Raw genomic sequence first — 23,847 nt, forward strand, 5'->3', positions numbered from 1 at the left:
CAGTGACTTTCAGCTGGCGGCACGGCAGATCAGTATAAGCCTCCATCCACTGCCTGACGTTGATCCCTCGCGCACATAGCACTGTTTCGACCATGAAGAGGTCGGAGATTGCGTCGCCGACCGTCTCGTTGGTCATGTCGATGAAGTCTAGTAGCAGTTGGGCCGCTTTGCGCTGTTCTGGTTCGCTGTAGGAAAAAATATATTGATAAGTATCAAATCAAGTCAAAAACATTTCTTAGTTTAGTGTTTGGGCACTTAAGAACGTCAAAAATAATAAAAAAGGTAGTCCTTAGAGGCAATTTACATGTCTTATCCTTTGGGCCCGAACAGCGCTTCGAGACAAACATAACATGGCAAGTGCTGAGAAGAAACGATTGCAGTACCTCACTTTCTCTGGGACCAAACCTGGCATTCACTGGTTGGGTTTTCATTGGTGGTCTAGCTATACAGGAATACCAGCGGTGGGAACGAGAAGTGGGAATAGTCCCATAGTATGTCATTGATATGGTAATTAAAGAGGGTTGTGTTTCTGCAGTAGAGACTAAGGCTGGGTTGCACCATCTTATTTTAACTTTGACAAACGTCAGAAGTCTGTCAAACTCCGTAGAAAAAACACCGGTTGTCGTTAAGATTCTTTTCTACTTCTTGGCTGGTCTTGAGTCAATATGTCTCAATATGGTCTTGGTCAAGAGGGCGCGCAATCCGCAATCCTCATCGTATAATGGTTCCCGCTGAAAACCAGCTACTCGACATAGCGCTTGCTATGTCGCTAATATAGCTGAGCGGACGCCACTTCAGCATAGTTTGATGTTATAAGTATGTATGTACTGTATTTTTATTTTATTTTTTTCTATGCTGTATAAAGTGTTCTTATTCTTATTCTTAAAGTTAGCTGGTGCAACTCAGCCTAAATATTCTGATGATGATGATGGTTAGTCAACTCACCTTTCCCTTGTGATCATAGGGATGGTTCTCTTGGCGCGCCCATTATATTACTAGATCCTGGTTTCACAGAAGTTGCAGTGGTCGGAACGAGAGATGGGAAATAGTCCTGTTTGATGTTATGATCAGTTAACTCACCCCTCTCTAGCGATCTTGGCGATAGTCCTCTTCGCTTGCGCACTGTAAACCACGGTGCCGTGTCCATTAGCTTCGAAGTACACGCCGACGTCGTAAGACAAAGCCGCGTGGTGAAGATGTTTCACTCCGGTCTTCACGCAGGTCACGGGGACTTTCTGGAAAATAATTGAAATCATTATAAATAAACAATAAAGATAAAGAATATTGGCTTATCTTAATATCTATGTAGGGGAGTTTCACTCATGTCTTTTAAACTTTTTTGCCACAAGGCATAGACATAGACATTTCCCATCCATCTCTAGAGGAAGATTAACCATGATGAATATTTAGGTGTAAAAACTTAACCAACTAGCAAACAACTTATAGGTATTAATATTTCCTAGTGTTAAGACTCACTTCTCAAACTAAATTAAATTAATTAAAAAATCGAACTGCCTAAGCTGGGAATCGAACCCACGGTACGGCACGGAAATTATAGGTATTTATGTTCAGTCCTTGTTATTAATCTTATCAATGTAACTATTCTTTATGTATTATTTTGTGTTTACAATGAACGACGTAGTTACATTATGCGGGAAATTGATCGAGACAGTGTAAACACGGACTCCAGTTAGTTTCGCCGTACACACGACCACAGTGTTAACTATCCATTTCCGTTTTTGCTCTCGCTGTCATCAAATGGTCATTCTTTGCGATAGAACGAGATGACATGACAAGCAATGGGCAGTTAACGCTGTTGCCGATAGTACATCGCCAATACTTCAGAGTGCGTGCTCGCGTTTCGTCTCGGCCAATTCCTCAAGTAACTGCGCCAGTATAAAATTAGGTAACTCATGCAGGTTAAACAGCGGCCTATCTCAACGGGGTAAGGTGTGTATTTGCGTGGCCAAACTCAGTGCTATCACAGTTCGTTTATGCGGGTAACACTGGCCGCTCGCCCGCGCCGCCGGCCAAGTCGAAAACTGCTTGCGCGACTTCTGCAGCTAACTTGTCTGCTGACTGCAAAGAAAATGGTAAAATAAGTATACACTCAATACACTCAAAAACTTAAAACACGACTAAAAATAACAGATTTTAGACGGTTCATCACTGCCTGGGATATAAGAGCGGTATAGGAGGCTGATTTTGTGACTGTCATACGTCAGCGAGACTTCAGATTTGTATGCCTTGTTACGTCTTGATATGTCAATGTCAGCCCTCCTCAGAGCTTAGGCTTCACTCTATTTTTAAGACATCCATTAGCCTGGTTAGACTAATGCCCGTTTTCACCAACAATTCCTATTTTTTAAGTGACCCCTATGAAAACAAATTTCATATTGTGTTACCATAGGGATCACTTAAAAATTATGGATTGATGGTGAAAACGGGCATAAGACTTAGGAAACAACCCTTAGTCTAGTGCCCGTTTTCACCATCAATCCCTAATTTTTAAGTGACCCCTATGAAAACAAAATTCCTGTTATGTCTTACCATAGGGGTCACTTAAAAATTAGGGATTGATGGTGAAAACGGGCATAGGTGGTTCGCATGCCGGACGACTATGTCTGAGGTCGCGGTTTCAATATCTGCTTACTTTATCCCTGTCTGTAGCTATGGGAACTGTTGACAAACAACAATGTTGCAACATTATTGTTTCGGCAGCCGAATGTAAGAAGGCCAAAGAGAGTTCCTCTGTGGTTGAGAATTCTGAGTAAAGCTTGCTTCTTTCTTTTGTCTTATTTCGATCTGATCATAACTTTTTATCAAGTGGGATGCAGGCCAAGAGATTCATTCTCTATTCGTTTAAAATCTAAGGAAGTTAAAGTTAAAAATATTCCAAGAGTTTCTTCGGTATGGTAAAAAAAAACACATACCTCTTGTTTGTCAGCCTTCGAGTACACCCGTACTACGTCTTCAGTGCCTGAAGGCCTTACGAAGGCGCGGCCATGTTTGTATCCCGCTACCAGCTCGTTGATTTTAGTCTGTAAGTCCTAGGGCGTAAGCTTCAAAATACAATTACCTCTTGTGTGTCAGCCTCCGAGTACACCCTGAATACGTCTTCAGTGCTAGATCGATATTGGACTGTAACTCTTAGGGCATAAGTCTCAAAATACAATTACCTCTTGTGTGTCAGCTTCCGAGTACACTCTCACAACGTCTTCAGTGCCTGAAGGCCTCACGAAGGCGCAGCCATGTTTGTATCCTGCTACAAGCTCGTCGATCTTAGGCTGTAAGTCCTAGGGCGTAAGCTTCAAAATACAATTACCTCTTGTGTGTCAGCCTCCGAGTACACCCTGACAACGTCTTCAGTGCTAGATCGATATTGGACTGTAACTCTTAGGGCATAAGTCTCAAAATACAATTACCTCTTGTGTGTCAGCCTCCGAGTACACCCTGACTACGTCTTCAGTGCCTGAAGGCCTTACGAAGGCGCGGCCATGTTTGTAATTTGTATCCCGCTACCAACTCGTTGATCTTAGTCTTTAAGTCCTAGGGAATAAGCTTCAAAATACAATCCAAAATTACCTCTTGTGTGTCAGCTTCCGAGTACACCCTGACTACGTCTTCAGTGCTAGATCTATATTGGACTATAACTCTTAGGGCATAAGTCTCAAAATACAATTACCTCTTGTGTGTCAGCCTCCGAGTACACCCTGACTACGTCTTCAGTGCTAGATCTATATTGGACTATAACTCTTAGGGCATAAGTCTCAAAATACAATTACCTCTTGCGTGTCAGCCTCCGAGTACACCCTGACTACGTCTTCAGTGCTAGATCTATATTGGACTATAACTCTTAGGGCATAAGTCTCAAAATACAATTACCTCTTGTGTGTCAGCTTCCGAGTACACTCTCACAACGTCTTCAGTGCCTGAAGGCCTCACGAAGGCGCAGCCATGTTTGTATCCTGCTACAAGCTCGTCGATCTTAGGCTGTAAGTCCTAGGGAATAAGCTTCAAAATACAATCCAAAATTACCTCTTGTGTGTCACCCTCCGAGTACACCCTGACTACGTCTTCAGTGCTAGATCGATATTGGACTGTAACTCTTAGGGCATAAGTCTCAAAATACAATTACCTCTTGTGTGTCAGCCTCTGAGTACACCCGTACTACGTCCTCTGTCCCTGAAGGCCTTACAAAGGCGCGGCCATGTTTGTACCCCGCTACCAACTCGTCGATCTTAGGCTGTAAGTCCTAGGGCGTAAGCTTCAGAATACAATTACCTCTTGTGTGTCAGCCTCCGAGTACACCCTGACTACGTCTTCAGTGCTAGATCGATATTGGACTATAACTCTTAGGGCATAAGTCTCAAATTACAATTACCTCTTGTGTATCAGCCTCCGAGTACACCCTGACTACGTCTTCAGTGCTAGATCGATATTGGACTATAACTCTTAGGGCATAAGTCTCAAAATACAATTACCTCTTGTGTGTCAGCCTCCGAGTACACCCGTACTACGTCTTCAGTGCCTGAAGGCCTTACAAAGGCGCGGCCATGTTTGTATCCCGCTACAAGCTCGTTGATTTTCGTCTGTAAGCCCTCGGGCGCCGTGCAGATACGCTCCGCATCCGTTGTTGAGATGGCGTTGCGATCCTGGAACAAGGTTAATTTGTTTATTGAACAAACAATGGGCAGACTCAATGCCTGGAGGTAGGCTCCCAATTTAGCTTTTACTGTAAAATCTGCGTACGAAAAGACAGTTTTGAATGTGAAAAAATGATTAAGTGAATGGGTAATTCACCTATGAAGGGATGAAAGATCATTGTTTATCCTTCACCAAGCACGAATGAAAAAGTGAATGGAGTGCAACAGACGACTTGAATACGTCTGTTGCACTCTCACAATTTGCTTTTTAACGTTCGTGGTGGCAAATCTTATCTTGATTTACGTATCGATTTCAGCGAAGAGGCGGCGCGTGAACGAATAGATGGAATAGAACGATCATCTGTCGCCTTATCTAAGCCTGCCTGGGATAATTAAGCCCGTCTTACTTGTACAGTAACTTTAAACTGGCGGCACGGCAGGTCAGTATAAGCCTCCATCCACTGCCTCTCATTTATACCGCGCGCGCATAGTACGATGTGATAGTTTCAGAGAAGAATAGGTACGTGAACGAACGAACGATTGGCTCATTCAGCTCATTTTTTGACAAGTGACGTAAGAAAGAGTGAATGGATCCTTCAGGTAATGAGGGCTATCGTTTTTATACTTAACAGTTGGCACCCCTGGCGATTGACAGGACCTTACTCTACAGTGGCGCCATCTTGATGAGTGCAAATGCGATGCGATTGTCCTCCTACCACTTTAGCGCTCACAAGTTGGTGCCACTGTCTTCGCTACTAGCAAGTGACAGGACCTTACTCTACAGTGGCGCCAACTGGTGAGCGCTAAAACGATAGCTCTCATTGTAAACTTTTCTCACCTGTACAGTGACCTTCAGCTGGCGGCACGGCAGATCAGTATAAGCCTCCATCCATTGCCTGGCGTTGATTCCTCGCGCACATAGCACTGTTTCGACCATGAATAAGTCGGAGATGGCGTCGCCGACCGTCTCGTTGGTCATGATATATTAACGATCTTAGAGTGCGAGCTTGAGATGAAGTTTAGAACGCCCCAGTAACCGTAGCACCTTAATAGTTTTCATAAGTTACCTGGGGGGTTTACCTCTCATTTTATCCTTTCGAATGGATGAATGGCAAACGAGTGAATAGGTCATTCAGCTCGCCTTTTGACATTTGATCGAATGAGCGGACCAGTTAACTCACATTTTGGCATATTGTGAACGAATGAGTGAGTGAGTGGATCATTCGGCTCATTTTGTGAATAGGGTATTTGACACCACCAATCAATTGAAGTACTTTTTGTACGGCAATACTAGCATGTGACGTCACAATTTTATCAACTAAATGAAACTACTTTTTTCAATTATAATGCAACCAAACATCGTAATTTACAGGTAATTAAAAATTAATTAAGTTTTTAAGACCAGAAAGAAGTGTCTTTTTAAAAAGGTTGTGCTTTAGAATTTTTGGGAAATGGTGTCAAATACCCAATTGTGAATGAAGTAATGGGGGAAAGTTCGAGAAAGGAAAACTATTCTCACCTGTACAGTGACTTTCAGCTGGCGGCACGGCAGATCAGTATAAGCCTCCATCCACTGCCTGGCGTTGATTCCTCGCGCACAAAGCACTGTTTCCACCAGGAATAAGTCGGAGATTGCATCGCCGACCGTCTCGTTGGTCATGTTATATTGATGAGCAAGGGCGATAACATCATAAGCTTAGAACGCTCCAGAATCCTCGTAACACCACAAAGCTTGCGTGAAAGTTACTTGGGATAGACAGTATAGACACCCAAGAGAATCGTCGAAGAAAAAGTCAAATCAAAGGGTCAATCAGCTCATCTTTTGACATGTGAACGAATGAATGAATGGACTATATTTAGGCTTGATTTCCTTTTAGGCTGACATCGGTGCACGATTACACACTAGTACTATGTAATCATCTGCCGCTGACGACGGCGTTGCAGTGCGGTGCTTCATAGAACATTGTGTTTATTCGTACGCTCGACCGATGTACGCGACCAAGCGAAATCGAGCCTTAAACCTGACTTACGTGATGCTTTCAGCGAACAGTTGACACGTGACCGAAGAATGAGTAATCAGCACATCATCTGACATGTGAAGAAGGAATGAGTGAGCTCATCTTCTGACGTAAGCACGAATTTATGAGTAAATAGATTGTTTAAATAGGCTCACCTGTACAGTAACCTTGAGCTGGCGGCACGGCAGATCAGTATAAGCCTCCATCCACTGCCTGACGTTGATTCCTCTCGCACATAGTACAGTTTCCACCAGGAATAAGTCGGAGATTGCGTCACCGACCGTCTCGTTGGTCATGATATATTAACGATCTTAGAGTGCGAGCTTGAGATGAAGTTTAGAACGCCCCAGTAACCGTAGCACCTTAATAGTTTTCATAAGTTACCTGGGGGGTTTACCTCTCATTTTATCCTTTCGAATGGATGTATGGCAAACGAATGAATCATTCAGCTCGCCTTTTGACATTTGACCGAATGAACGGCCAGTTAACTCACCTTTTGACATATTGTAAACGAATGAGTGAGTGAGTGGATCATTCGGCTCATTTTGTGGATTGTGAATGAACTAATGAGGGAAAGTTCGAGAAAGGAAAACTATTCTCACCTGTACAGTAACCTTCAGCTGGCGGCACGGCAGATCAGTATAGGCCTCCATCCATTGCCTGGCGTTGATCCCTCGCGCACATAGCACTGTTTCGACCAAGAATAAGTCGGAGATTGCGTCACCGACCGTCTCGTTAGTCATGTCGATGAAGTCTAGCAATAGTTGGGCCGCTTTGCGCTGCTCTGGTTCGCTGTAGGAAAAATATTGGTAAGTATAACTGAAGAGAGATTTTGATAGTCATTGATAATAATAAAAAAGTCTTTCTTGGATGAAGTCACAACTGTCTTGAATTATATTTCATTAATTTTATGGGTTAAAGCATCTTGTTGCTTACATACCCACGACTTAATGATGACGATTGCAGCCAAACATTTTTTGCTTGGGTTTCCTTTGGTTGACCTTCATTGGTTGGGTTATTATTGGATGTCAAAGATTAGATCCCGGCTACACAGAATTTGAAGCGATGGGAACAAAGTCAAAGTCAAAGTCAAAATTTCTTTATTTGTTTAGACTAATAAATAGTTCTTACAAATCGTCATATGCTCTTAAGGAGCCTCTACATGTCTCATAATCTTTTTACCCTACCAGCGCTTCGAGACCAACATTTGGCAAGTGCTGAGAAGAAGCGCCGCAACAAACTCAGTCACCACTGTCTGCCGGTTAATATAAATAAATAGAAATAGTAGTAGTAGGTACATTCGATTCAGGAGCAGTTCACTGAATTTACCATGCATTCTTGTATGGTGTATCATAAGAATGGGTATACAAGATTGCGTGGTATATTAAACAAGGTAGTGACGTGCTAATATCTAGACTTACATATTAAGGTACTAGTAGAAATGACTCGCATACATAAATTTGAATAACTTGGATTGACCAGTCCCCGAAAGCAGCGCCTGTTCACAGACATGACGAGTGAACCAGCCATCGCTTCACTCGACCATATTAGAGGGAATGTAACGACCCGCCTCACTACGCCACCGAACGAGACGTGGCAATACTTCCGAGGTTACTATGGTAAGAATGGTTTTACGGTAGAGACCGGTCACTGAGTTTTGTGCGCTGCTTCTTCTCCGCATTAGCTTATTTATTGTCCAGAAGCAGTAGTAGGCTAAAGTAATACTGGGACGTGAAAAACTCTTTTTAAAATCCTACTTGCAAAAAATAAATGAGTTTTATGAGACTAAATGAGCTGCATGATCGTGAAGGTAAACCAACTCACCCTTCTCTAGCGATCTTGGCGATAGTCCTCTTCGCTTGCGCACTGTAAACCACGGTGCCGTGACCATTCGCCTCAAAATATACGCCGACGTCGTAAGACAAAGCTGCGTGGTGAAGATGTTTCACTCCAGTCTTAACGCAGGTCACGGGGACTTTCTGGAATATATTGAAAATTATTTTAGTAAAAAGAACCAATAGTAGATCTTAGAGTAAAAGCACCTTTTAAAAGCCTATTTGATAAGATAAAGATAAGATAAGAAAGCTTTATTTGACATAAAAAGAGAATTAAAAAAAAGAACAAAGGGACTTAAAACTGTACACGCATATTTTCGAGCCAAAAAGGCGCCCGCTCATTTTCATTCACTTCGGCTCAACATTTTTTGTTCGTCTCAAGAAGATTGCTGACGGGTGCTCCGTGTCGACAGTCGTCTATTTATTAGGATGACCCTAAAGATATCTTAAAAGATTAAGAATTATGTATTTGCGACTATCTACACTTATCCCATTATTGTTTACGACACAAGCACAAATTATTTGAATAAAATTACTTATTCATAAAAACAAACAAACGCCACACTGCAAAAAGCTTTACTTTTTGTATTCGGTGAACATTTATTTTATGAGTAAGTAAAATAATAAAAATATAGTGCTGTACATAGAATCATAAAATTGAACGTGTCTCGCAGAAAGATGTATAAACTCATTTATATTCAAACCACTCACCAACTAAAATAGTAAGACACAAGTCTTAACGCGACGTTTATTAATGAGTTACATTATGTATCACGACTTGCCGTTTAATATTACGTCGCGTTAAGATCCGTGTCTTACTATTTTAATTGAAATGGAACGCGAAAGTTTAAAATCTTACACTCACCAACTCTTCAGTAATGTATTTAGTAGAAGCCCCGTTAGCGTACGCAGTCTGAACCAGCCCCAACTTCAGCTCGGTCGCCTCGCTCGCCTTTAGTAGCTCGGTTATGTAACTGGCCAGTAACGTCGCTATGCGGTCACCGTCTAGGAGGTTCATTTTGTCTCTGAAAATTTAATTAATAGTTAAAAAAAACTAAAAACACGCTTAACTGGCACTAAAAGGCCAAAAATCGTTCAAGAGTTCCTATGGACACCTCCCGGCTCCATCATCAGGTCCCTGGACATCTCATCTAGCACTTAAGTGCTCGAAAATACAAATCCCATGATCCCAAACTCGATTTTATTTCGCCGTTCCCTTTACAATAGAATAGAATTTACCTTTATTCAGAATTAACATTTATGTGCATACATGCACAGAGATGACACAAGTCGTCAAGCACGAAGCTGTTTTTCAGCGGGTACCAACATGGGGGATATTACGCCAATTTTCAGTTGTGAATATAGATTTATAGGGCTAAGAAATCCTTAATATACAGTCAAAAAATTTTTGTTCTACGACAAAAAATGACGAAGTTATGGACAAATTACTAAAAAAGTTCACTGACAGCCCGGTGCGGGAACGATGACGTCACTTTATCGAAACCGAGCGGAGGAGTTCTTATGACCCATTACTATCGGCCAAATCGGAATTTAATAATTAGTTTTTCCAAGCTTAGCACAACTTTCCTGAACGCGTGCAATGGAGCTTATCTTATTATCAAATGACGTAGGGTTTCTAATGGTCCATAAGAATAAAAAGTAAATAAGTAGTCACATACTTGTCATCAAGATAGTAGTAGACGATCCGGTCGCCGTCGCCATCAAGCGACGCCACGCGCTGGAAAGGCATGTGTTCGACTCCCACTGGGGGCTTCTGAGACACCTTCACGAAGTCTGCGCCGCACTGGAGAGATAAGAAGATTTTGAGGTATAATAATAACAAAAAACTACATTTATAAAAAATACAGAAATGTTATAGCAAGGTGTTTTTGAAAATGAATAAAGGAATATATAAAAAAAACAGAGGAGTGGGGATGAAATTCATTCATAATTCATCCCCACTCCACTGTTTTTTTGACTTGACTTGGCTAATTTCCGCGCAGTGTAAACGCAGCATAAGCGTTGTCGTCCTTACTAGCAAAGAATCTCGAAACCAAACCACGTAATTTCCTCTCGAACGTGCCTACTTAATTATAGTTCGCGCAACAAGAGTTGAGGCCATGAACACAAGCGAAGATTTGTATCTGTATACACTGACATCTTACTTAGTAGGACTGATAAGGGTTTTCCTTCTTCCTTGCAGACATTAAACAAGAGCGAGGTAGTTAGTGTTTTTGATATTTGAATTTGAATGTGCAGTTTAGTTTGTGTTCTGTATTTAAATATTACATCAGTGGTAGTATGTTCGCCTCAACTTTCGTTGAGCGACCTATAATAATACCTGCCAGCCGTGACGTCACATCGACGCGCTGGTAGGGTCGGGGCAAACGCTGGGAGGTGTGCGATTGAGTGTAAGGAGAGTCGCATTCGTGACTTATCGAAGGCGTTTGACTGTGTTGATCATCAAACTCTGTTATTTAAGCTAGAACATTATGGCGTATCAGGCAAGGCCTTATGCCTATTACACTCTTACCTCTCAGACAGATTACAAAAAGTAAATATTCACGGAACTAACTCTTCGGGCGCCCCCCTAAAAATGGGAGTGCCCCAAGGCTCAATACTGGGACCATTGCTCTTTCTGATTTATATAAATGATCTACCTTTTTATTCAAAGGACCTTTGTGAGATAGTATTATTTGCTGATGACACTTCTTTAATTTTTAAAACTGACAGGCGTCAGGAAATATTTGACGACGTGAATAATGCTCTTTCCAAAGTATTAGACTGGTTTACAACTAATAATTTGCTATTAAACGCAAAAAAAACCAAATGTTTAAAATTCACTATGCCTAATGTCAAACAAGTTAATACTAATATTACAGTAAATAATGAACGCATTGAACTGATAAACTCTACTGTCTTTCTAGGTATTACCCTAGACTGTAAATTACAATGGGGCCCCCATATTGCTGCCTTGGCGGGAAGACTTAGTTCAGCTGCCTTTGCGGTGAGAAAGATCAGAAACTTGACTGATGTTGAAACAGCAAGGCTTGTATATTTTAGTTATTTTCATAGTATTATGTCTTATGGTCTTTTACTGTGGGGCTCAGCAGCAGACATAGAATCAATTTTCATTTTACAGAAAAGAGCTGTTCGGGCAATATACGGCCGCCCAAGTTGTAGAGGTTGAGATCCAGCTCGCCATCCAGGCTCTTCCTGATGATGTTCAGCTTCTTCCCGCCCACTCCGTTGACGCCGTCCACGTATAGAGAGTCTTATACTAGAATACTGGTAACTACCAGGCTATATAGCTACCACCATCTTACCTAAGTCTGTCCATAACAACAATGATTTCCACCTCTCGTTCCCACCGCTGCAACTCCTGTGTAGCCAGGATCTACAGCTTGATTGCCAATAAAAACCCAACCAGTGAAGGTCAAGTTTGTCCCGGGGGAAAGTTAAACTGTCATTGGACCCGCAACGAAATTAATCAGAAGAACATAGGAGGAGTCCGAAGTTAAGGTTCGCCTTACCTCATAACAACAATGATAGCAGCATAGTTGTGTTCCGGCAGTTGGATGTAAGATAGCCAGTTTCTTTGTGGTTGAGGATTCTGGGTGAAGCTCGCTTCTACCTTCAGCGTGATCATCGCTATTCACCAGGTGAGATGCAGGCCAAGAGCTTCCTCGTTGTGGGTAAAAACAAACTTTTGGCGAATATTCTCGAAAGCGCCCACTAACTATAGTTCGCGCAACAAGAGTTGAGGCCATGTGTTGCGTGTTCGCCTCAACTGTGGTTGAGCGCGCTATAATAATCTTTTCTAAAGCCCGGTCTGTGAGCACGTAGAATTTTGTCCAATGACCCCAAGCTACCCATCCTTATCGCTCGCGCGTAATTATATTGCTTACGCGACTGTGCGAGGGGTGGCCGCAGTGAGTGTGCGAGCGCGACAGCAATATAAATTACGCGCGAGCGATAAGGATGGGTAGCTTGGGGTCATTGGACAAAATTCTATTGCTCGCAGGCCAGACTATACTCACGTTCAAGTTGAGTTTCCCTCCATTCCCGCCCAAGTTGTAGAGGTTGAGATCCAGCTCGCCATCCAGACTCTTCCTGATGATGTTCAGCTTCTTCCCGCCCACTCCGTTGGCGCCGTCCACGTATAGAGAGTCTTATACTAGAATACTGGTAACTACCAGGCTATATAGCTACCACCATCTTACCTAAGTCTGTCCATGACAACAATGATTCCCACCTCTCGTTCCCACCGCTGCAACTCCTGTGTAGCCAGGATCTACAGCTTGATCGCCAATAAAAACCCAACCAGTGAAGGTCAAGTTTATCCCGGGGGAAAGTTAAACTGTCATTGGACCCGCAACGAAATTAATCAGAAGAACATAGGAGGAGTCCGAAGTTAAGGTTCGCCTTACCTCATAACAACAATGATAGCAGCATAGTTGTGTTCCGGCAGTTGGATGTAAGATAGCCAGTTTCTCTGTGGTTGAGGATTCTGGGTGAAGCTCGCTTCTACCTTCAGCCTGATCATCACTTTCCACGAGGTGAGATGCAGGCCAAGAGCTTCCTCGTTGTGGATAAAAACAAACTTTTGGCGAATGTTCTCGAAAGTTCCTACTAACTATAGTTCGCGCAACGCGAGTTGAAGTCATGTGTTGCGTGTTCGCCTCAACTTTGCTTGAGCGAGCTATAAATGTTTTGTTTCGTCTACTCACATTCAAGTTGAGTTTCCCCCCGTTGCCGCCCAAGTTGTAGAGGTTGAGATCCAGCTCGCCATCCAGGCTCTTCCTGAGGATGTTCAACTTCTTCCCGCCCACGCCGTTGGCGCCGTCCACGTATAAAGAGTGATATACTCGAATACTGGTAACTACCAGGCTAGCTACCACCATCTTACCTAAGTCTGTCCATAACAACAATGATACGGGACTATTCCCACCTCTCGTTCCCACCGCTGCAACTCCTGTGTAGCCAGGATCTAAAGCTTGACCGCCAATAAAAACCCAATCAGTGAAGGTCAAGTTTATCCCGGGGGAAAGTTAAACTGTCATTGGACCCGCAACGAAATTAATCAGAAGAACATAGGAGGAGTCCGAAGTTAAGGTTCGCCTTCGCTCATAACAACAATGATAGCAGCATTGTTGTGTACCAGCAGTTGGAGGTAAGATAGCCAGTTTCTCTGTGGTTGAGGATTCTGGGTGAAGCTCGCTTCTACCTTCAGCGTGATCATCACTATTTACCAGGTGAGATGCAGCCCAAGAGCTTCCTCGTTGTAGGTAAAAACAAACTTTTGGCGAATATTCTCGAAAGCGCCCACTAACTATAGTTCGCGCAACGAGAGTTGAGGCCATATGTTGCGTGTTCGCCTCAACTTTCCTTGAGCGCGCTATAAATCTTTTGTGTCGTCTACTCACATTCAAATTGAGTTTCCCTCCGTTCCCGCCCAAGTTGTAGAGGTTGAGATCCAGCTCTCCGTCCAGGCTCTTCCTGATGATGTTCAGCTTCTTCCCACCCACTCCGTTGGCGCCGTCCACGTATAGAGTGGTGTTGTATTCGCCGAACACTGGCAACTTCTGGCGAATGTTCTTGAACGCGCCCACTATTTTCTCGTAGTAGCCTGTAAGGTGAAATTTATAAATAAATATACAAGGTGTTAGGTAAATGGGTATACTAGCTTTCCGCCCGCGGCTTCGCCCGCGTGGAATTTTGTCTGTCACAGAAAAACTTTATCGCGCGCGTCCCTGTTTCAAAAACCGGGATAAAAACTATCCTATGTTCTTTCCCGGGACTGAAACTATCTCTATGCCAAATTTCATCAAAATCGGTTGCGAGGTTTAAGCGGGAAAGCGTAACAGACAGACAGACAGACAGACAGACAGACAGAGTTACTTTCGCATTTATAATATTAGTTGGGATGAGCCGACACTAGCCCATGTTAACATGGGCATATAAATGGTATGGTGAAGTCAGAAATTTGATATTATCATTTATTTTTTTTTAATTTTCATACAAAATATTTTTTATAAAATCCGATTTGTATGAAAATTAAAATAATTAAAATTAAGATATGAATTTTCTGACTTCACCATACCATTTATATGACCATGTTAACATGGGCTAGTGTCGGCTCATATACCCATTTACCTAACACCCTGTAGAATGTAGAGCTTATTTGAACATTTCACAGACCGCCATCTAGTTCTTAACTAAGCAAATCTTGTATGAAATCAGATTTTTATGAATAATATTTGGGCAATGATTAGAAGTTGTTTACACATCAGCAAGACAGTTTTGACAGTACCAACTCCTTGCCAGACAGTTTTGACAGTACCAACTCCTTGCCAGACAGTTTTGACAATACCAACTCCTTGCCAGACAGTTTTTTTAGGATAGCTGCCAAAGCCACGATGACCCAAACTTCATGATTCACCAACATTCTATCCTATATTGGGAGCATTATGCTGACAAACTTTCAGCTTTTATAAAATGACGTAGGTCTGGCGTTCACCAGCTCTTTGTCTAGTTTTTTTTTAGATAATTTATGCTACATGCGTAGAAGACTCAGTCGTACTATATTGCGCACCGTCATAAAATCCTATCGATGATTTTAGATGATAAACACAGGGGTTATCACGTAAAATCGACAAAACGATGCCGCGATGCGAGAAAAGCTTATCGTGGAGTGTATATTATAATATAAACCTACGGGTCAAGACACCAGATAAAATTGTTTATTCATTTATGTAGTTATTGTGGCCTGAAAATAAATGTTCTCTTATATTTTATTTTGCAAAGTGATCGAAATTCACGCCCGTATTCACAAACATTACTATGAGGTGTCACAGTGCACGTGGACGCACAGGGTGACACGCGAACCAATAACAGAGCTCTATTTAATGCTGTGCGTTCGATTTTCTGCTTCACTTAAGAAGGTACGAGGGGCGGCTGAAAAGTTTTGAGCCTAGGGTATTAAAAATGCCGATAGAAAAGTATAAAAAATATATTTTCCTATTTAATCTCCCTCTATTACAACGGACTTCTTACATTTGTGTAAAAGAGCTTTTAACCCACTGAAAAAAAATTCGCAATCTTTGCCTTCGAAATGAGCCTTTAACGCCGCCTTCATTTCTTTGTCACTCAAAAATCTTCGTTCCTGAAGGTCTTTTTTCCAATTTGAGAATTAGAAAAAATTGCTAAGGATTTGGACTAAACTGTGTGGTGGGTGATTAATTTCTTGAAATCCAATTTTACCCGGAGCAAGCCATGCAACATGCGCGATGTGCGCGGGCGAATTGTCTTGCAATAACAGATTTCCTTTCGCCAGTTTGCCTCTTAATATTTCAACAACCATTTGACGCACTCTTATCAACAGTACATTATAATAAATTCCGTTTATTGTAGTTTTTTTTAAATAGGTAGTCAATGAATAAAAATCCTCCACAATCCCAAAAATAGTGGCTATGAGCTTGGGTGTCGATCGCTCCTCTTTGAATTTCCGCGGCGGCGTTTTCCCATTTAAATCCATTGCATTGACTCTTATTTTGACTCTACATCGTACTGCCGGATCTATTACTTATCAATAGTGACAATGTGAGAAAAAATTTGTTAGGATTATGGCCAAAGATGTCCTAAAACTCCTGCGAAGTTGTGACTCGACGCTGGTTGTCGAGCGGCGTGAGCATTATTGGCACCCATCGCGCGCACCCCTATTTCATGTGCAAATAAGTATGAAAAATATCGCCAATACGTTCCTTGCTAATGCCTATGGCTTCAGCTATCTGTCACAGCTTAATTCGCTGATCTCTAAAGCAAGATTCATTAAATTTTCATTATTTTATTCGTTAATGGCGAAATCTGGCCGCCCTGACTTGTGGTCATCTNGTTTTGACGGTGAGTTAGAAAACTTCACCACCTTCTATGAAACATTTTGTTCATTGGTTCATAACCAACCTAATATTCCGAAGATAGATAAATTTCATTATTTGTTATCATGTACTAAAGGTTCGGCATTAAATATCGTAAAAAGCATTCCAATTTCTGCGAACAACTATGATTTAGTATGGAAAAGCTTACTTGATAAATATCAAGATAATAGGTTGCTTGTCGGAAGATACTTAGATAAAATGTTAAATTTTTCTCCACTCACTAAAGAGTCCTCAAATAATTTAAATTTGTTCATAGAAACATTTGAGAATTCATATAAGGCCATTGAAGCGCTTAACATACAAGATTTAAACAGCATTATTATGTGTCATATTGCTTTAAGGGCTTTAGACCCAAGTACAAGAAAGTCTTTTGAACAAGGCTCTAATCAAAATGAAATACCCACATTTTCACAATTAATGACATTTATTCATAACAATAGAAGCCGTAATGAACTCTCGGCCTTTGTGTGCAATGTCAAATAATCCCAATGAGTTTGATATCCTGACCGCTGGTCATTTTTTGGTGGGTCAAAATTTACTTGCCGTCCCGGAATATGAAGTTGAGGACGTTCCTCTGAACAGATTGTCTCGTTGGCAATCAGTCCAAAAGATCTCACAAACCTTTTGGAGGCGTTGGTCGAATGACTACCTTCATACTCTTCAGCAGAGGGAAAAGTGGTTTTCTTCTGCACCTAATCTAAAAGTGGGAGATTTAGTATTGCTTAAATCTAATCTAACTCGACCCTTACAGTGGCCGCGAGGCAGGATTGAAGAAATTCATCCTGGACCTGATAATGTTGTCCGCATCATTACTGTAAGAACTCAAAATGGCATCTTTAAAAGACCCGTTAATAAAGTTTGCCCTTTGCCCTATGCAAATTAATTTAAATAACATACACTTTCTAATTTTAATTTTAATTTTATAACTAGGTCTATGTAAGGTAGTTAGGCACTAAATTTATTTTATTTCATACCTGTCACAAATAATGATTACAAGAAATCATCACAGTGATTTCGGTGGGGGGTATGTTCAGTCCTTGTAAAAATATTGGCGGGTATTCTCACATTTGCTTCGCCAACTTTATTTTCCTACCATCGTCCAATGGTCGGAGCAAGCCCCACTTGCCCGGCGACGCTCATCGCGCACACCCGTGTGTCGCGCACGCTTAGCGAGTCTACGAGTGACGTTCACTCCCTGAAAAGACCGTGTCTTTTGCTATAATTCGCGTGTAGCCGTGCTCCGCGTACCATCATCATCATCAGCATCAGCTCCGAGCATACTCTGGCAGTGCTCCACCGCCCAGAACGCCGTGCGTCTGCAGGTTGGCTTCCGTCCGTGGCGAGGGTCGATTTTAAGGTTGGTGAAGCTCAGATTACCTGTCTCTGTGTTGCGAGGACTGATCTACCTTTCATCAATTTTCTATTATAAAAAACCTATACAGTCCACTTTCAAATCAAATTCCCTGAACCAGCGTAATAAACGCAATTTTCAGTGCGACATACGCACAATTTATCTGCCTTAGAAGCCTTATATGCAATCTATTTTACACCAACATTGGATCAGATCAGAACAGAGATTTACTTGACATTTAAAATATTCTATTTTACTTTCAAGCGACGAATCCTTAAGTTCATTTACGTTTGAAATGTACAGTATTGAAATGTACAATCTAAGGCGAATATCACACTGCACCGCGTTCCGCCGCGGTACGCGGGACGACAGATTTAATCATTATATGCAAGTACCTCAGTTTGTATAGAAAACACGCGCGGCACAACACACTGACAACGCGTTTGCGCGCGGGATTCGTTACAATATGTCGCCACGCGGACCGCGGCGGAGCGCGGTGCAGTGTGATAATCGCCTAACACACTCACCAACTCCTCAGTAATGTATTTAGTAGACGCGCCGTTAGCGTACGCAGTCTGAACCAGCCCCAACTTCAGCTCGGTCGCCTCGCTCGCCTTTAGGAGTTCGGTGATGTAACTGGCCAATAACGTCGCTATGCGGTCACCGTCAAGGAGGTTCATTTTGTCTCTGAAAATATAAATTAATAATTAAAAAAAACTAAAAACGCTATCACTGCACTAAAAGGCCAAAAAATCGTTCAGGAGTTCCTATGGACTCGTTCCTCTCGACTGATGATGGATCAGGTCCCTGGACATCTCATCTAGCACTAAAGTGCTCGAAAAGACAAATCCCATGAACCCAAGCTCGATTTTATTTCGCCGTTCCGTTTACAATAGAATAGAATAGAATACCTTTATTCAGCATTAACAGTTATGTGCACACATGTACAGAGGTTAAATTACTGAGCCATGCTGAAAAGGACATAAGTCGTCAAGTCACGAAGCTGGTTTTCAGCGGGTACCAACATGGGGGATATTACGCCAACGAGGTTCATTACTATTTTCAGTTGTGAATGTAGATTTATAGGGCTAAGAAATCCTTAATATACAGTCAAAAAATTTTTGTTCTACGACAAAAATTGACGAAGTTATGGACAAATTACTAAAAAAGTTCACTGACCGCCCGGCGCGGGAACGATGACGTCACTATATCGAAACCGAGCGGAGGAGTTCTTATGACCCATTACTATCGGCCAAATCGGAATTTAATAATTAATTTTTCCAAGCTTAGCACAACTTTCCTGAACGTGTGCCATGGAGCTTATCTTAGTATCAAATGACGTAGGGTTTCTTACGGTCGCCTCTCGTACTACCAAAAGAAAAAAAAGTAAATAACTAGCCACATACTTGTCATCGAGATAGTAGTAGACGATCCGGTCGCCATCTCCGTCTAAGGAAGCCACGCGCTGGAAGGGCGCGTGTTCGACTCCCACTGGGGGCTTCTGAGACACCTTCACGAAGTCTGCGCCGCACTGGGGACATAATATGAACATTTTGAGGTATAATAATAACAAAAAAACTATATTAATTTATGAAAATAAGCGTTGTCGTCCTTACTAGCAAAGGATCTCGAAACCAAACCACGTATACCTAAATTCTTTAGAAATTTCCTTAAATGTAAACAAACACTTGTGCACACAATTACACCATAATCACTTACGTGTTCATAATATCATACACATTATTTCACAACCCCATGAAACCAACTTTATTCTCACGATTATACAAGTTTGGAATCAATCTTTAAACAAATTATTTTAGCAAAATATGTGGACGATGAAAATTTGTGAGACTTGTCAAATTGACTTAAAGTTTAAAATTATGTTTTATCTCCATGTTGTCTCTGACACATCAGTGTTGTAACCTGTAAGTCATAGACAATAATCGGTAAAGGACATCATCCACGTTTCATATATTTTTGGTCCAAAATCAAAAGTGCCGGCCAACAAAAAAAAGTGCTGTATTCTGACAGAATACGTCTGCCTTAGCATTTGTTACTATGGCACCAAAGCCGTAGCTCCACTGTGCGTCGAGTACTTGAGATCTAAAGTCATCGACTATTCATACATTTTTTGTTCAAAATCTAAAGTGTCGGCCAATAAAAAAAAAGTGCTGTATTCTGACAGAATACGTCCGCCTTAGCATTTGTTACTATGGCACCAAAGCTGTAGCACCACTGTGCGTCGAGTATTTGAGATATTTGAGTTCTCGCTTGCAGACATTTAACAAGAGCGAGGTAGCTAGTGAATTCGATATTTGAATTTGAATGTGTAGTTTAGTTTGTTCTGTATTTAAATATTACATCAGTGGTAGTATATTCGCCTCAACTTTCGTTGAGCGACCTATAATAATACCTGCCAGCCGTGACGTCACATCGACGCGCTGGTAGGGTCGGGGCAAACGCTGGGAGGTGTGCGATTGAGTGTAAGGAGAGTCGCATTCCAGCGAGGTGCGCATTTAGCCTGATCGGGTAGTATGATGTCGTCCACTTACGTTCAAGTTAAGTTTCCTCCCGTTCCTGCCCAAGTTGTACAGGTTGAGATCCAGCTCATCGCCGAAACTTTTGGCGAATGTTCTCGAAAGTTCCTACTAACTACAGTTCGCGCAACGAGAGTTGAGGCCATGTGTTGCGTGTTCGCCTCAACTTTCCTTGAGCGCGCTATAAATCTTTTGTGTCGTCTACTCACATTCAAATTGAGTTTCCCTCCATTACCGCCCAAGTTGTAGAGGTTGAGATCCAGCTCGCCATCCAGGCTCTTCCTGATGATGTTCAGCTTCTTCCCGCCCACTCCGTTGGCGCCGTCCACGTATAGAGTGGTGTTGTATTCGCCGAACACTGGCAACTTTTGGCGAATGTTCTTGAACGCGCCCACTATTTTCTCGTAGTAGCCTGTAAGGTGAAATTTATTATAGTAGATAATTTACTTGAACATTTCACAGAGCGCCATCTAGTTCTTAATTAACCAAATCTTGTATGATATCAGACAACAAATAGTTTTTTTTTAAATTTAAGCTACATGAGTAGAAAATACTAATGCCCGTATTCACAAACATCGCTATGAGGTCTCAAAGTGCGCGTGGACGCACAGGGTAACACAACAACCAATCACAGAGCTCTATTCAACCGCTGTGCGTTTGATTTGCTGCTTCACTTAAGCAAGCATCGTTTGTGAATACGGGCGTAAGTCGTGCTATATTGCGCGCCGTGATAAGATCCACACCTTGACAAACATAGGGTTTATCATGTAAAATCGATAAAATGATGTGAGAAAAGCTTATCGTGGCGCGATTAATAGGTCTACGGGTCAAGCCACCAGATAAAATTGTTTATTTCATCTATGTAGTTATTGTGGCTAAAAAATAAATGATCTCAATACAATTGTTTTACCAAGTGATCGAAATTCACGCCCGTATTTACATACATTACTATGAGGTCTCATAGTGCGCGTGGACGCACAGGGTGATACTCGAACCAATCACAGAGCTTAACGCTGTGCGTTCGATTTTCTGCTTCACTTAAGCAAGTATCGTTTGTGAATACGGGTGTTAGTAACTTTAAAAATAAAAAATAAATGACGTCACGCCACTGATTTTCATACTAATAAAAAGTAAGTATGTGCAGTCGACAGCACATAGTTTTGTTGTTGCAAAATAGAACAACTGCTTAAAATACCACAATGTTTAAACTGTATCACTTAATTATTTGGCATCTAAATGCTTATTGTTGCCAAATAAAAGGTCATCCAGATAAACACAATGTAAAAGGTTACCTTCTTCGGTGGGCGTGCCGTACGTATTGTCATTGCGACACTTGACACAGAAGTGCAGGATGGGAGTGGTGACGATTCCGAATTCTTTGGGGGTGCCTTTAAGGGCGATTACACCGTTAGCCGCCGCCGCCGCTAAGCGAGGGCTTGTATATCTGGAAGTAATTTTTTTTATATTAAGAAGGCTAAAGCTATAAATTTCTTTCACCAATTCTCAGCAGCAGCCGATGTGTTATCCCGATGTGGTAGTAGGAGCTTTATTATTGACTTGTATGTATAAGTGCCCTGAAAAGGGCCTACATACTAGAAAAGAATCTGAATTTAAATTACATGAGGTAGATGAATTAATAACACTAAGGGTTCTTTCAGATAAGACGTTTTAACCAGACGTTTGTCGTCCGTTTGCAGGACCGCACATAAATTTTATGTCTGCCTGCGTTGGAACAAAAATTAAAATCACCAAAAGTTAGTATGCGATCTTGCAAACGGACGAGTGACGTCCTGCTGAAGTATAATAGTCTTTAAGTAGAAGAAAACAAAGCTTGTGTCACATTTAAATAGCTATTACAATTTAATAATAAATGAAATTGTTACCTGGTGTCCATTCCGATGAAGACGCTGGCCTTCAGAGACATATCAGCGCCGACCTGCTTGATCACCTCGCCCGTCGTTGATTCTAAGTCATTGTCACTGTGAAAAAGAAAACAGTTATATTAGGTAACCATAAAAACATTTCTTCTACATTTTCCAGAATTATTTGTCATGAAAAAAAGAACTGTTATATCCGAAAACCGGGGATTGTGGTGCTCGAATTTTTGTACCTAGTTTTGTAAAAGATTTTTAGTGCCTTTCGTTTAATCCCAAACAATTCTAATTTATACAATTTTATCTCCGTTTTATTTAATCCAACAAGGAAATTAACTTTTTTCTCGATTCTTATAAATGCTGAAAATCTAATATTCTCACAACTTTTCCTACATCAAGATTCAAGATCTTCAAGACCTATAAAACGTCTTGTCTTATACCTTTAATAGTTTAAACACCGTCTTCGCAGCGCAATTATTTAACTGCTTCTAAAAATAGGTACCGAGATATCCGCCCGACTCGCGGGATTCTACCTGTCTACATAGAAGTTGCCTGAATTGATTCTGAGCCTTATTCCAAAGATATAAAGTTAAATATCCATTGGTTCTTGATAGCATGACCGTACGGACATTGCAAAACAATATTGTATAAGGGACATACCAGACATACTAAATTACTTTTTTCAGTAAAGTTTGGTAAATCGAGATGATGATAAAATTAACGCAGTTGCTAAAATCAGATTCGAAACACTATGGATCATACTTTGAATTTATGTGTCAGTGATTATCCTGTCTTCTAGCTTGTCCCAGCGACAAGAACTGTCAATATAATATTCGATGAGCAATGATCCCTTCGCGGTCTCAAAACTCGGCAAGGGACCATCTATAGTCTGGTCTGCGAGCACGTAGAATTTTGTCCAATGACCCCAAGCTACCCATCCTTATCGCTCGCGCGTAATTATATTGCTGTTGCGACTGTGCGACGGGTGCCCGCAGTGAGTGTGCGATTAGACTTCACCCTAGTCTACAGTGCGGTTCGCCAGTCATATATTCTCATTTAATCCAGTTACAAAATTATCAAAACTTGACATTAGCCTAGATAATTTGATGTGTACGATATTTTATGAGCAAAAAATTTGTTGATGGTCATTCGTTTTCTTGTCGTTGGTGTGACAGGCAGACCTAACTTTAACCCATCGTCTGTTATCCGTAGGTGCAGTCGTTAGTGTCAGCTAGGCCGTTCGGTTTTATTGCCTACCCACTGGAAATAGAACTAAATTCCTCCACCCCATTGACATAGATAGGGACTTATGTCATTCTGGGTTAAGAGTTCAGACGTGGATTCATATTTTGGCCTCACGCCAGTGTAAAGGTGTTGAATTTATTAATAATTTTGGTATTTGAAATATTTTTATAGGATAAATATAGAATTAATGTATTTTAATGACAACTAGGTATTTAAGTCATTATCGTTTACAAACTGTAATTAGTTAATTTTCCTACTGTTATCATCTAATTAGTGTAGATTTATTAATTCACTTGCACTCATTAATGGTACTATTGATAGGATTTGTTGTTGATTTTTCGATAATGGTTTGTGGTTCTATATTATCACAAAAAATAACAAATACTTTTCTGAACACCGCATAA

At 41.3% G+C, this 23,847-nt stretch overlaps 1 protein-coding gene across 1 annotated transcript in view; it reads right to left on the reverse strand.

Moving 5' to 3' along the window:
* Positions 1-1,587: 1,587 nt before the first annotated feature.
* nst (phosphoglucomutase 3-like protein nst) overlaps positions 1,588-23,847 on the reverse strand; it is a 34,934-nt gene continuing 12,674 nt past the window's right edge. The window contains 7 exon segments of the mRNA XM_028309136.1: positions 1,588-2,079; positions 4,485-4,655; positions 7,267-7,443; positions 8,485-8,643; positions 18,315-18,474; positions 19,194-19,318; positions 20,534-20,736. Of these exon segments, the coding sequence (XP_028164937.1) occupies positions 1,993-2,079; positions 4,485-4,655; positions 7,267-7,443; positions 8,485-8,643; positions 18,315-18,474; positions 19,194-19,318; positions 20,534-20,736 (1,082 nt within the window). The 3' untranslated portion in view covers positions 1,588-1,992.

Source organism: Ostrinia furnacalis, unplaced genomic scaffold, assembly GCF_004193835.3.
Source record: "Ostrinia furnacalis isolate ACB-3 unplaced genomic scaffold, ASM419383v2 OfSCF2617, whole genome shotgun sequence".
In the NCBI taxonomy this organism is placed as follows: Eukaryota; Metazoa; Arthropoda; class Insecta; order Lepidoptera; family Crambidae; genus Ostrinia; species Ostrinia furnacalis.